General features: G+C 44.2%; 1 protein-coding gene across 3 annotated transcripts in view; it reads right to left on the minus strand.

The window, feature by feature from the left end:
• Positions 1-12760, minus strand: part of PLCG2 (phospholipase C gamma 2) — a 71690-nt gene extending 58930 nt beyond the window's left edge. For 2 of the 3 annotated variants that reach the window (XM_075433369.1, XM_075433371.1), the window contains exons 1-2: positions 12673-12760; positions 7013-7248 (exon numbers count right to left, since the gene is read on the minus strand). In XM_075433369.1, the coding sequence (XP_075289484.1) occupies positions 7013-7208 (196 nt within the window). In that variant the 5' untranslated portion in view covers positions 7209-7248; positions 12673-12760. Of the gene's footprint in view, positions 1-7012; positions 7249-7348; positions 7430-12672 lie in introns of those variants that run through there. The other variant, XM_075433370.1, reaches the window with a different exon arrangement.
• Positions 12761-15810: the final 3050 nt, after the last annotated feature.

Genomic DNA, 15810 nt, shown 5'->3' on the forward strand with positions numbered 1-15810 from the left:
CAGGTGCTGGTCGCACCGACGTGCCTCTCGGCAGAGGACTGACGAGTCCTTCTCCCTCTTGGCCACCCCTCCCTTCCCCTCTGCCTTTCACTGCTATCCAGCAGTTCCCTCCAGCGCTGTCTCAGCTATGACAGTGCAGTTGTTTGTGGGCCATTTGGTATCCTAGCAAAGAAACAGTGCAGCAGAGTAGCTGATGTGGAGGCAAAAGTGACCCTCAGATAGCACGGGGATGTACAACACACGTCCATTGTGAGGCTTGCCTGGGACAGTTTGAAGGGGGGGGAGAAAAAATACAGGGCGTGTGTGACCCAAGGCCACTGTGCAGACCCACACACGGTTGTAAAGGGTAAATATGTAATAAAATACACAGCAGAACCATAAGGAAGTGACACGCTGAGCAACACACTGCAACAAATCATGCTGGTTAAGTCACAGCCTCGCAGTCATGTACCCAGTATGCATAAATCAGTTTCCGCAAGAAAAGGGCCTGTTACAAATTAAACGAGCAAATCAACTCCCTCCGTACAAGGGAACTGAAGCTTCCTTCTCTCATGTGCTGGCAAAGCAAAAGCTAGTTTAGCTCTGCTATAGTTACCAAGATCTGTAGTTCTGAAACTGCAAACCCATGAACCATAGGTGAACAAAACCTATGGGTAAACACTCCGTAGCCAAGTCACACTGGGTCCCACTTGCACTAGGGTCTCATTCAGTGAAAGCCACATGCTCCCACCACACACCTTCCCCTGCGACGTAATTAAAGTTGCCAAACGCCTTCCCTAGCACCAGGCAACTTCTAAGTCAGGTTGTGCTACAGCAAGGAAAAGTAGTGGGGGAAGCCTGTGATCCACCCTAGACTTCGAGGAGATTTGCTTATTGTTTGTGGCAACGATATCCGATACCAGCCGCAGAACTAGTGCCATGGTTTTTAGACCCATGGCCCTGCAAAGAGCGCTTCTGCTTTCTGTGCTGTCTTTTACACTCAAAATTCCTCTCAAAGTTCAAATTACATTTTCACATTTACAATGCTTTGCAATAGAACTCCCATACTTAAACCAACTCTATAGATGAAAGAAACAAAGCACAAAAAACCCACACTGACTCACAGTTAGGAAGCTAGTGTTACACGCTTTTTATATATTCAGTGGCCAGAGCAAGGGACTCCAGCAGACAGTAATTCAGAGCAGGAACTAAACCTCACTCTGAAGGATCCTTTCATTCTCTTAGCTGACCATCTGGGTGGACAGGTGAGACTAGCCTTGTAAGTCATCTGCTTAATATTAGGCTGTGAAAATACTACCTCAAAGTTATTTCATACGCAGTCAGAAATACTATTCCTATTTATAGCCATCACTCCCCAAGACCCCGTGCATTCTGCATCAGTCATTAACCTCTCAACGGGTCAGTCTATTCACAGGGCAGCAGTCCTGCAACACTCACCCAAACTTGCTTCCTATCCAAGAAACAGATGAATTTCTCCTACTGAAATCAATGACGGGGACTCCACTGAAACCAGAGTTAGTGTGCAGATCAAGAAACATGAACGGGGGGAAAAAAAGAACCACAACGGCTTCAAAGCATGGGTGATCCGATGAAGTATTAATATCACACTGCAGCACACAAAGCACAGCAGGGGGGTGGGGGGGGAACAACACAAAACAAGCAAAAAAAAAAAAATCACATAAACAAAAACCACACAACTCCTCATGGGAAAAACATCAGAAGTTAAACCAATCTTCTGGCACTGACGACCTAGCTAACTTAGATCAACAGAGCTGAGATTCAGAGCCCCATGAGCAGTCCAATAGCCACCTAGCAAACTTTCGGCTATCTTTAACAGTTTAAAATTAGGACAATGGAGAATGCTAAGAAATGCTATTAATAAGAGGCAGAAGAAAAAGTTCCGGCATTTTGTATCCAGCGTCTACAAGTATTTCCCTCAGATGATCTTAGAGCTATTAGGGCATCTAAAATGTCTCTATGTATAGAACAATAGCAAGACGACTGAAAGAAGGCCAAGCATGGGTGAACACAGCCACGTCTAGCTCAGACCTGCTTCTTTCAGCTATTTGCATAGCTCTCTGCAGGCCCACATAAGGAAGCACATGTTGCTGGCATTCATTTTAATACACTAACGAAACCCTGCACGCCAAACATCCACAATAAAAACATTTCTCAAATTTACCTCCTGTCTATCCATTTCGATTTTGGCAATGGGTTGTGTTGGACCCAGCTGATGTAGGAAAGGTATGCGTAAGGTACTCCGCAGTCTTCGCGGGTGACTGAAAGAGCAGCAGCACTAAAAACCTTCCTGGCCTCCAGTCAACCTGAAAAACACTCCAGGATGGGCAGCCCCTCTCTTTCCACTGCTAATCTTTCCGCTTTCATCTAGACGGAAACTTGAGGCTCCCACAAAATGGAAAACATGGACTAATTTGATTTAACTTTTCTTGAAAGGTGCTCATTTACCAGTCCATCCTAACCTTACAGGCTAAAAGGAAAGGAAAGACAGCCTGCAGTCACATAACTTAATCTTTGTTTGGGCCTACAAAGCATTACATTTTACAACAGCAGAATCACAGTAAACCCAAGAAACGCAGACTGCACATGAGGATCAGAGTTTCCTTACAAACAGCAAAATCTACCATCTTCAGCAAGTCTGATTATCTTGGACAAGCTCAACAGCTAGCTTGATCTCATCAAAACTGAGACACCATCCAAGAACTCACGTGACTTGAACAACTCTTGGCTGCACAGCTCTACAGGAAAGAAAGACTGTTCATGCCCAGGTTAACCAACACCTTTAGGACAACTCAGGAATGGTGTGAGCAGACATTGATGGGTTGCTCCTTCCCCTCTCTTGCAAGTGAGCAGGGAAGGACTAGCACTAATGGAAGAGCTGGTACATAATGCTCCCTCTCTGATTGGTAAAGCTAGAACTTACCAGAAGCTAACAGAAAACCCTGCATCTGAAGAAACAAGAAATTGTGCAGCACTATTCTCAGCCCCACAGTCACTCCCAAGCTAAAAAAAAGTGACTAAAAATCTCAATTGCTCTATCAAAGTGAGGCGACCTACTTGATATGTAGCAGCTTAAAATTTGGCCTTCTGATCTACTGCTGAAATAGTTCATTTTTGTTAGAAAATTGCTTTTGTATATGGTGATTCAAGTCTTTCAGCAGGTCAATGTAAAACCTTCAGTACTTAGACACTGTGTGGTCTGAGTTGCACAATGAAGACAGAGACTGTTTAAACCAGATTTCCTAGCCTTTGTACATCCTCACTTGTTACCACACCAAAGGCCTGGGTCTAGAAAGAATTTGCTAAGGAAAGGTATCTCCATTTTACTTGCTCATCCAGAGAAACACATCTGCACTGAGCAGGAAACAGCCATAATTTTAGCAACACTTTCGCTCTATTCTGAACAGAAATGCTGACAGGTTTTTAATGAAAGGGACCCTTTCAAGAGTAATGCAATTTAAAATACACAGTGCTGCCACTTTTGGGGCCATGGGGTTGTCTAAACATTTATATCAGTATAGCTAATCCTACATGTCCCTTTCACAGGTCAATTTATTTCAGAATAAGAGTAGCTGCCTTTTTGTTATTGTAAGGCTTAACTTAAACCACTTCCAAAATAATATTAACCAAACTTGAAAAAGGCCCTTGTAATAAATATGAGCAACTCCGGCTTAGAGGAATTTGAGCATGCTTCACACATTTACAGTTCACCAGCAAGAAAGTAATCACTATGACATGCAAAATTTCCAACACTATATGGGGCAGTTACAGAGAGAAAAAAAATCTTTTTCTTCAGTTCCAAAGGAAGAGTATTAAAATAAAGTATTAAAGTCGGTCTCCATCTTCTCTACCCACTAGCAGCCTATTTTTGTGTCCCAAAGCTTAAGAATTCTCCTCACTATCTGATTTAGAAATACAAACCCCACAGCAGATGCAAACATTCAGTTTTCTGCCTTCTGCAAAGAGCAGTTGCCAAACTTGCGTTAAAAGGCACGCACACACACAACAGGAAGCCATCTTAACTTTCCCACCCATACTCGATATTAATTCTTATTGGACTGCAGCACACGCAAATAAAAACCATTAAGATCACATTGCAAATATTATTTCTTAGACAGGACAAGCATATTAAACAGTATACTACTTCAGATGATAATTCTATGCCCTCGGCCACTAAAAAAAAAAAAAAACAAAGACCAAACCACCCAAACCCACACACAAAAACATGGGTTTTATTTTTCACGGTCAACACAATCCACTAGTGAATACTTGGGGTCATTCATGTATACAAGCCAAATCAACTATTCTCCTATCACAAAGTCGGTACCATCTCCTCAGTATAGTTCCAGAGAAATAAAGATTTTAATTCCCGTCGTCGGTACTCAAGAAGTCCATCTATTTAAATATCAAATATGAAAGCTTCAAATCCGTAATCTTTCCACTTTTCAAGCAAAAAGGAAGCCTGAGCCTCAGTCGAAAGAAGCAGTAGCAAAATTTAAATAAATAAATAATTATTTCCTTCCTCTTCACGAAAAACACAGTCAGCAAGTTAAAACTGCAGTGGCTTTTGTTTCAAGTAGAGCAGATATAGTTCATGGCTAACTGAAACAACTCTACACATCATATTCTGAAACAATGCCTGCAAAATACGTCTTGGTTTTGGGCAGATTCACTGCTCTTTCAGACAACAAAACAATGTTTTACAAATTAGTGCTTTAGAGTACAACATATTCTCCGACCTAAAGTTTCCATCGTTATAAAGGCCACTTGAATGTTGCTCAATTGAAAAAAACTGCTACAGTACTACAATTTTCAGGAAGAGAGGCAGATGGCCTTTGGGTAAATCACAGGTCTATAGCTATATTTCCCATTCTAGTAATGACTGCCTGTGTAACTTGAAGCAAGCCATTACCCTGCTAGATTATCCAGGTATAAGAATTAAGTTATAATATTCACCTTATTGTAAAAGTTTAAAACTATGCATAGAGCAACCTCTTTAATTATCAGGATGCATTACCACAAACACACACCACCCTCGGGAAGCTTTGATAAAAGAAGATTACAAGTCAAGCCCTGACAAAGTTGACCCCAAAATCTGGAATGCACAGCCTGCATGGCTTTAAATTTGGCCCCTCTGTGCAAATGGCTACAGTAAGTCTTCAGCTATGTGATCACATATTGGTTTTGCCAGAGGACTACAATGCTTCGTTCACCCACTAAGTGGTCATTTTCTATTTTGTTTTAATCTTGCTGTTCTGTGTGTAACCCCAGGCTTTATCTACTAAGCATCTTCAAGCCATGCTCTCATAACCGAAACCTTCATCTCCTCTCAGGACTTCTTTTTTTGGCACACATCACTTCAGGATCTGAGCATATCAGAACCAGTAACGTACTTGCACTCACACACATCATTATAGGAAAGGATAATTAGCCTCACGTTCCACACGAGAAACAGGGGCACTGCAAGATTATGATCCAGAGTACCTATTAAATAGGGTGTCCAGCCCTGCTTGCTTTTCCCCAGAACACTGCATATAACCACATTTTCACCACCAATGACAAAATCATCCTCCAGACAACCGGTCTTTCATTCCATCGCATTTTATTTCCAGCTGCAGGTCCGCTCTGCACAAGGAATGAGACAGGAGCCAATGGAAACAGTAGCAAACAGAGCTTTAATGCTTGTAAGTAAGCAGCGTGAAGGGAAGCTGCACAGATAATCCAAAAACTATGCAACTTCTCAGTGCCTGTCTTTGCAACCTTACAGATCGACCCATTTTTAACTTACTGTGTATTTACAAAAAAAAACCTTCTAAAAATCCACAACTTGACAGACAAAACTCCATTCTGCTCCTTCCCAGTTTCTCTCGCATTTGTGTGTGCTCACATCCAGAGAGAATACCAGGAGCACAGCTCCTGTCCATTGCACTACTGGAGTAACTGGTGCCAGTCACGGTTGCTCTGTGGGCGGCACAGAACTGAAACAGCACTGAAACAGCATGATATATACCTGCTCAGCCTTCCCAGCTCTCCAACTCCAAACTCCCACTTCTTATTACAATTCCTTTTCCCAAATAGCCCCAGTTCCTCAACTCCAAGCTTCTCGTATCAGCTGAGGCTGACCAATAAATGATTCTGGCAACTCCAGCAAACAATTCAATACCTTTATTGAAGACAAACACCGTTTAGTAGTTGCATAGTAAAATCATTCCCGCAATAAATAAAACTCATTACCACATAGTCATAGGCAAGCACTGTAACTACACTATACTAACAGGGGCTGTACAAATCCCAAAAAGCACAGGCTGAGCTTGGTTGACATCAGCTGTGTTCAGTAAGAACTGAAAATTAGTCTCACTTTACTCTTGTACCATAGCTTTTGCAGTCCTATGTAGCTTTACTCTCCCTTTCTATTTCCTGATCTCATTTAGTCAGTTGAAACATCAACTAAAGAGTATCAGCTCAGGACCTTGAAGCCACCTCTTACACCTCACAGCTTCATCCTCCTAAGTCATTGGTACTTTCCAATAATGGTCCTAAATAACGATTTCTATCCTGAAACAGCAAATTCCCTAAGAAAATGGAAATTTGAATTCCGTTTCCTTGTAGTGGAGTTTTTTCCTTTTTGGAGAGAGAAGGGGTAAAGAAGTACTACTTGCTTGAATTTACAATACTTCCGGAGGCTTAATGATGGAAAACAGTCGTCACTCGGTAACGCAATTCCTAGAGAATACAAGCTTTGTCATATTCAAAGATGAAAACTTTGAGAACAGGGCTTAAGGTAAAAGCACGTTAATCATCTTTAAGTAGTGTTAGATACCCAAATAATGAGCTGCAGAAGATTCTTCACCTACATTGCAACAATTCAGAAAATTCTCAGCAAATTACCAGACTCTTTTCAGCCAAAAACTTCATTATGTTAACAAAGTCTCATTAAATCAATACATCAATTTATTAATAACTCCAAGTTCAGGTACACTTTGCAAATACTCACAGAAACCTTCGATCTTGTCAGCTGTCTTGCTCCATGCTACCTGTCTGGTTTCCATTATGACTTGAATAGTCCTCCTTTCTGGACTACTCTTCTTAAGACTGAATACTGTCATAACAGTTCCCAGCTCCAAGGTCCTTTTGATCTGGCTTTTCTCATACTCCGGCAGCACTCCATAGTCAATACTCTTTCTGGGCATTTTTTTTTTTTTTAATCAAACTTTTGTAGTTTTCAGTGTCCTGGAAAGAAAAAAGGAAAGGAAAGAAAAGTGAGAACATTCACTATTTAAAATAGCACTTTTATTTCTTTAAAAATTACATTTGTGTAAGTTAAAGCAACCTCACAGAGACTCCTGTCCATTCAAATACATGGCTAACATTAACAGCATCCTTGCCATTTTATCCTGAAAGAAAGTCCCAACAGCCTTCCCAGAGAGCGGTACCAGTGACACTGGTAGACGCGCTGCTGCAGAATCTATTAAAAACTGAGAGCTGGGTGGAGCAGCTACTGCATGCAATGAATTGTGATCTAAATATCCCAGCAAGACCAGTGCCTCTCTTCCAGCTGCACCATACCTCTAACTGCTTTCTCAGTCTTCTAACACAGAAGTACGCAGTGTTCCAGACCAAAATAAAGTCAGCCAAGATCTGTTTAGCCCAAAATACAGAAAAATCACGTTAAGGGCCATAACTCCCCCTGTGCTTTTGTATGCACATCTCTAACGGCATGTACAACCCCACTGCTACAAACACAGATTTACATCTCTAAAATGTGACAGAAAAAGCACAGGGAAAAAAACAAGAAAGAAGACCTGGAAGAAATACCACATGTAAGCATACCTGAGTAATAAGCGCAAAAGAGAAAAACACAAAGAATGCAAACCATTGAAATGCCAGAACAAATAATACCTAGGTCACAAGAAACAAAGTATTTAAGCCTAAATAAAACTAAAGAACACATCGGAAACACACAAAAAAATGTTCAAACTAAAGCAGAACTATGTTAAAAACATCTTCTAAAGGAGCAATATTTGGTGTTTCAGTAACATTTTCTGCCGCCATCTCCTACCCCAAAATAGCTTAAATGCAATCACACTGCACAAACTGCTTTGACCTTGGCAGTTTATTTCACTTACCAAGCCTCTAGCTTTTTTTGCCAGTATAACCAGCAGCCGGGAAGGATTACTTCCTGGGACGGTTACACAAGCAACTGTTGATTAGACAGCCAAAAATGGTACCTAGTACAATGACGCATAGAATCCTCTTCTGTAATATCTAGCAGGTTTTCTGTAGTAAGTATACCACTTACAAATCACACATGCATATCAAATGTAAAATGCAAGCATAACACACCACACATTCTATCCAAATGCACCTTTACCAAAACAGCACCTCTGAAGCCTTCAAACAGCAATACTGTTTTTTTCGGCAGAAAATTGCAACTGTTACTGGTAGGTCCAAAGTAAGAGATGCTACCTTCAATGAAGTTCCAATCCTGACTATATTCATCTTTATTTGATGACTTCACAAGTATCCTAAGACATCAAAAACCACAAACTTCAACCCTACCAAATTCCTTTCAAGCATCAGATCTGCTTTTATTTATTTTATACAGTGAGATAGCTTTGCTCACAGAGATTTTCTCTAACTGACGTAAAGACAGCAGCAGCTCTTACCAGAAATCACCATTCCCATAGGAATTTCTTTATTGTTTTATGGTATTTGTAGAATTATGTCCCACAACAACCTCATGAGTTCTATCCGAGCTGGAAGTTAAACTTTTCATTCTTGAAACAAAGGATAATTTAATTTCCACTACTGTAAGAAATATCTGGAAATCCATTTTGTCCTACGTGTTGACAATCTAGATATCAGCATGAGAAGAGATACTTACAGCAGATTTGAATCATACTCAAAATGTTTCTACCCTCCCATGAATTTATTTTTTTTTAAATATTGCCAATGCTATCTTCAGATAACCAAAATGCTGTCCCCATGGTGAACTGCCGCAGGTTTGTTCTTCTTCTTGCCCTATATTCCTAAAGAAGCATCAATTTTCTGCCTGAAGAGACCTCTGAAATCTGAGAAGCCTCACAGGCTCTGCAGCCAGTGTTGCTGTCTTCTTGATATTACATCAAGGAGATGACATTAGGAGGAGCTAAGAAAAAGTGCTAATCACTGAAGCCTGGCAATCCAATGACAAAGTAACACAAGAAATTATGACATCAGCTTGCGTAAACTCTTACAGTCTGACCTATACGAGAATTCAAACCAGCTAACTGTCTTTCTGTGAACTGTAAAGAAAATGAGGGGAAAATATGAGTAAATACTGAAACAAATGTTGGCTATGTCTAGAAAGTCTCAGTTTACGAACTTTTAAAACTTCATGGCTATGTTTCTCCTACACAGTCTACTTTTCCTTACTCTCCGGTCAGGTGGCAGGTATTTGTGCGCATACACTCAGGACACATCTTGGCACAAAACAGCCAAAAGACAGAGGCATACGCAGCAGCTCTCACAAATATTAGTAAGATTCTGTGCTTTGGTCTCCCACACACCATTGCATCAAACAGCTAATTACAAGCTTGATTATTCCTCAGCAAGTTTATTTACAAACAGGATGCCCTGGAACTTGCTTTTTCATCCATGCACAAAGAAGGAAGCATATCATTTTCACACATGTAGCAAGAGCTGCTGCCACACAGTTCCCAACCATCCCCCTTAACCACATCCCCGAGCAGGACAGGTTTAAAGAACCTCTGGCCACATGCAGCCACCAGCCACAGTATTTCCTCCGGTTCTCTTCCTCTCTCTGCAGTCCACCACTCTCCATCACAAGCAGTTTCAGTTTCCGTGCTGATAGCTAATTCGACCATGCCACTTCTCGCTTCCCCTTCATAACTTCTTCCAACCCTCCTCCCCCTCACCCCATGTCACTATCTCCTGACCTGCTCTTCACTAAAGAGCGCTCTTTTCTGCTGTCTCTCAATAATGCCACAAAACTGTCTTTCAACATCATGTCACTAACTGCTTTTGGTGTAATCTGTCTGTCTTTGAAGCTGTCTGGTGCAATCTTTCCAATCCCTTTTTGAACTCTACCACTTCAACGAACAACTTTTATTGTAAGCTAACACAGAAGCAAATAATCGTCGCTTCTTACCTGCAGGGTGGCCTCTTCTGCACTGCCCACAGTGAACCTGAAGTGCTCTACAGCAGGAACCATGTCTCACTCCATGTTTTGCAAAGTATCACACAGGTTTTGGTGTTTAATAGCTATAAGCTTGTTATTGTAACAAGAAAATGGAGTACCCTTTCCTTATAACACTGGAAAAAATACATATACCCCAATCCTGCAACTGAGAGAGAGCAGACAGCTTTTAAGGGTAGTAAGCAATGGCAGATTTTAGCCAGAATGCACCTGATCCCTTTCAACTCCTTGGAACTGATCAGATAATCATTTAAATTATCATGGGCTTGCACCTAACAAGAGAGCCATAGTCATCTTGTCTTGCCACAACAGCTTGTAAGAACAGAAATGAAAGGATGAGAAAATAAAAAATTAAAACAAAATCTTTGTACTCTTTTCTGACAAAAAAAGAAGCCCTGTCTTCTCACTTTGCTCTTTTCATTAAGAACTGTAATAAAATGAATATGCCATGATTTGGAACAAGGGTTAACCATTTTAGTAACACTTCACTGCAATAATAAAAACCTCAAATTTTAAATGAATGTAGTTTTTCAGGAGACTATAACAAAATATACTTCCGCTCTGCCTTTTACAGTACAAGGTGTAGCTGTAAAATTAAACATGAGTTAGAACAACATGAAAAAGAGTTTCAAAATACAGCTATTTAATAAAAGGTAACGCAGCAGGTTTTTTTGAGAGATTAGTCCCTTAGTACAAGGCAACTGCCTCTCAGAGGTGGCTTCTTAAACAGTTTCCGCTGAATATAATCTACAGGACTTCCCCTTTTAGAGTAGCTCCTTCTTCCAAAAATAGAGCAAATGGTGTTATTAGTCTAACTTAAATCCTAAGTCATAAGCCAAGCTTTTAACTTACTACAAAACAGTACCATAGCTGCGGATATCTACTTCATCAGTAGAAGGTGGGAAGAATATCATAATATTTGATCAATCTAACTGACCGTTCCTACATTGGTTTGGCAACCTGCTCCAGTTTAAGAACAACGTCACAGAGAGCTTCCTAACAGTAAAACACATTCAACCTCTCAAAAGAGCCAATGGAAGCCCTTGATATTAGACCTGATCTTTTTGAGTCCTGTTCACACCCCCCCGCAGACGTCCCTCAGCCTTCTAGCACCCACAACTGCACAGCTACTCAAATCAACAGTATTTCTACCCATTCACGCAGCAGAACTCCGTCATGACCCTCATCACCTGGCTACCTCTAAACCCATGAGGTATGAGCTACAAGACACCCTTACGTGCAACAGAAGCTCTTCGACCGAAGAGTGATTGAAGCCTAAAGTGGAAGGGTCCAGCATCACTTTGACGATTCAGCAAGTGAGCTAACAGCCACAGACACATACCATACGCTCTAGCTGAGACACAGACACCAACACGTAACCCTTTCCCCCTGACTGTAGGCACCACAGGAGCAAAACTGTGACAGTGTCCTGCACCACACACACAATTGGAACCATTTGTTACTGTTTGTCTATATTGTTTTCTATTGAAGAGCCTGACTAATCTGGACTAAAAAGAAAGACTCACTGCAAGTAACCAAGTGAAGACAGACACAGGGAAAAAAAACCTGCTTAGTCTATCCAAAAACCTGTATATTTACTTTTACTTTATTTCAGTACTTCAGAATTCTGAAAACAAACCCTTCTTATCTGAAGATCAGCCTACAACTCTTAACTCTCTTTGTGATAAAACAAAGAAAGAGAGGGAAAAGTGTAGTAAAGGCAAACTATAAAGGCACAGGCTAGCAGAGATCACGCTGCTCAATCCACGCTCTGTTGTAACTTCACCCCAGTGACAGAGCCGGTGCTTTCCAGGCACACCAGGTCAACCAAGAAGTGCAATCCGAAGTTTCACTCGGGTCCCTTGCTAGGTTTTCCCATGTGCTGCAGGCTCTGAAGCCTCCACTTCGGGGAAAGGGATCCTCTGCCCCCAGCTCTGCCTTCTGATGCGTTCGGGGCGTCACCTCACCCGAGCAGGCACTGCCAGGACGGATACCCACCACCAGCACCGGCTCATTACCACGACGCTAATAATTAGTAACAGCCGACAGACGCTGTGCTGCCCGCAGGGTCCCGCGGCCTGGCGGAAGGCCGGGGAGGAGATCGGCAGCAGACGGCTGCCCGCCCGCCGCGGCCTGGCACGGGCCGGGGACCCCGGCTGCGGCCCGCAGCCCCGGGCAGGTCTCCGTCCCTCTCCTCGGGCAGGCTGGCCCGCGGCGGGGAAGGTGCGGGATGGCGGGGTCCCCTCGGTCCCTCACGCCCGTCCCGCCGCCCCCCTCCGCAGACCCTCCGTGCTCACGCCCACCCATCCCCGCCGGGTCTCAACGGCGCAGGACGCGGCTGCCCCGCCCCAGCCCGGGGGCACCTGCTGGGGCCCGAGCGGGGCCGGGGCCGCCCTTCCCCTCAGCGCCGCGGGCAGCCTCCCGCCGCCGCCCCGCTGCCCCGGGGCCGCCCTCACCTGCGCGGCGGCAGGAGCTGCCCCCGCGGCGACGTCGTGGCAGCGCCTCGTCCCCCCGCCTCCCGCCGCGCCTCGCCGGGGCTCCCACTTCTGCTTCTGCCGGAACCGGGAAGGGGCGGTGTCACCTCACGGCCCCCCCCGCGGGGCCGCGCGGGCCGGGGCGGCGGTTCGGCGGCGCGGCCTCCCGTCCCTCAGCGGGGACGCGGGGCCCGCGCCCCGGGGCTCCTCGCCCCCGTCCCTCCACCGCCCCCGGGGCTGGCGTCAAGGCGAGCTCCCCGCTGCCGCTGTCCCCCTTCGGCTGCCACCTGAGGCGGGGAGGAGCGGCGCGGCGGCGGGCGGTCCGGCGGCCGGGTCCGCTGGGGCTCGGCGTGCCCTGCGGCTCCTCTGAGGGGGAGATCCTGCTCGTTCGGCTGAGCATCGCCGAGTGGTTGCACCGTACCGAGAGAGAGAGGTTAGGAAAAGGCTTTAGAGCTTTCCTGCCACTGGAGCTACGTTTTCAGGCTAAAATCAGCTCGCTTGAGGGGATCCACTGCAAGGTGCGTGAGATCACAACCACGTCAGCTTACGGCTGGCGAGACTGAAAACATTTCCCTGCTTGGGATTCAGAAGAGGGGTGACCGGACACGACACGCTGCTGTCGGGCAAAGCCCATGAGATCCGAGGTATCGGTCTTGTCCCAGACCTGTGGGGTAAAGCTGGGGAAAACTCCCACGTCCGTAGGCAGAATACCGAAGTCGCCCCGGGGAGCGAGTCGTGCCAGCGCAGACTGCGAAACGGACGCCTAGAAACGAGAGCTGGGGATGGCCCCGTGTCTGCAGGGAGCGGACGTCCCTGCGCCAAGGAAGCTCTCGGCCGTTTGTGCCAGGGCCTCTCCGTGGTACGGCAGCAGAACCCGCGCTCCAGGCGCTGATTCCCAAACACAGAGGTCAAGTCTGGCAGAGGTAGCTCTTCATCTCCTCCTCTTCCAACACTGCTCGCTGGCACAAGGGACTGAAAACGACGTGTCTTTTAACAGACTAGAATCTAGTCTGATCTATTGAGAGGAAAAGTTTTCCATCATTTCAGTCAGCTTTATAACTGAAGTGTAGTCAAACATTATTTTTGATTAATACCTTCACCCTACAGTCTAGAAAGCACTGGAACAAAATGGTACCTGGAACAGCGTAGTGAAAAGGTCTGCAACAGACACCAGCAGCAACACTACCTGGATGCTTAGGTCAGAAAGAGAAGAAAACAACCATTGTATCTAACAAAAGCTGTAGGAGCAATTCAGGAAACTCTTCCCAAAAACAAACAAGCCTTTATCACAGTTAAAAGCACCACAGGGTTTCAAATGAGCATGATTTATCAGAACTGAAGAGTGGATTCAAAATACACCACCACAAAAGGAAAAAAGCCTAAAGCCCAATATCTGTGGAAGGCGTGGATCATTTTAAATGCAAAATAAAAAGATGACCACTACAATCTCATCATTGTTCACTATTTCATGAACCATCTTGCTAAAGACTCTTCACATTTTTTCCGGATGCCAAACCTGGGAAAATTCTCCTCTTTATAACATGTGATGCAGTTACAGAACAACATCTTACAGGAGACATGATAGTAAAAGAACAAGAATAGCAGAATATGTATCAATCCCACCAAGGTGTCTCTCCCACAATTTATTTTTAGCTCTTTGTCTCTAAAGCCTTCAAAACTTCGTGCTGAAGCTGCCTTTGAAATTACATGAACAGTGACAGAATGCTAGCATCAAGTGGCCAACATCACCAGCTGCAAAAGCTAACACCAAAACATTTGTGTGGTCAAAGGTACACACCACAGAAAGATGCAGGTGCAGATCCCGAACATTTCACAAGCAGGAGATCAGAGTATTCTCTGAATCCCAGCTGCCAGATCCAGGATTCATCTGGGTATGTGGACAGTGAATCCAAGTCCCAGCAAATACCAGCCTCAGCAGCCCCTCCTGGTTCTGCTTCACTAGGCCAGGTACCAACAGTCTCCTCACCAGTCATACGGCACAGCGTCAGCGCAGGAACCACCCCTGAACAACCTGCAAGCCGCACAGGCGCGGCGCTGACCTTCTTGATGATACTCGGAGATCGTGCCGCGGAAGTTAAGCGCTGCTGCAAAGTGTACCAGACTTTGGTCTAGAGATACTGCAGTGTGCTTCTGCCTCAGTGGCGTCCTGGAAGGAAGAATAAAACCTACCAACTCCCAGCATTTCTTGCACAACCTTAGACTTCCCTGATAAAACTCTCTCTCTTAAAGCTGCAGAGTCGTTATATGTTCAAAGCAAATATGTACGTGGAAGGAAATTCTAGCTGCAGTGGGGATCCTAACATAGAATTCGGTAAAATGCTGAAGGTCACAATATCTCAGCCATATAGATGGAGTAAGCAATCCTTAAAACCAAACCAATAAAAAGGTAACTTTTAGAAACAGCAGCTGTTGCTCAGCACATCCAGTACACCAGGAGTAAGAGTACTCAGACACCCTCGCAATCACAACAGAAGATTCAAAGTTACTGCCAGCATCAGCAGCTCCTGCCATCCAACTTTCAAACCTTGAAAGCGGGACCCACACAGAAAACAGAATTTCCTGTAAGAGCATGGACCTCACAGTCACGGATAATTATCAGGTAACATGTTCAGTTCTTCTGGTTTTCTAGCGAAAACCCCTGTATGCATGTGCTGAGGAGAGGTGTCTGGGAGAATTAATTCTCTGAGTTGAAGAATCTGGCCCCAGCAAAGCCTGTGTGTTTAAAGAGGAGGAGAAGGTTAGCCACTGGAATAAAATCTTCCTTCCTTTTTTTTTTCTTTTTCTTTTTCAGCTTAACTTTCTTCTTATAATTCTAAAAGGCTCTTTGAATTGCTAAAAAATATAATCACAATTCATACAATAAGATCTGAAAAGAGAGTTGTTCAGCTGGGAGTACATTTTTACATTTCAGTCATAAATCCCTCAAAAAGGGAATTTATAGTGTTGACACTGATACTTTCTTAATTACAGCATAGAAACTTCAACCCTGTCTTATTGTCGTAGTTGTTAATGAAGCAAGGCCTGGAAGAGAACCACAGGACTGGCTAGGCAGCCTCATGGATATAAGAAATCACAGTCGCAAAACTGGTGCCATTTCCT

The sequence above is a fragment of the Opisthocomus hoazin genome, chromosome 12 (genome assembly GCF_030867145.1).
Source record: "Opisthocomus hoazin isolate bOpiHoa1 chromosome 12, bOpiHoa1.hap1, whole genome shotgun sequence".
Taxonomy (NCBI): Eukaryota; Metazoa; Chordata; class Aves; order Opisthocomiformes; family Opisthocomidae; genus Opisthocomus; species Opisthocomus hoazin.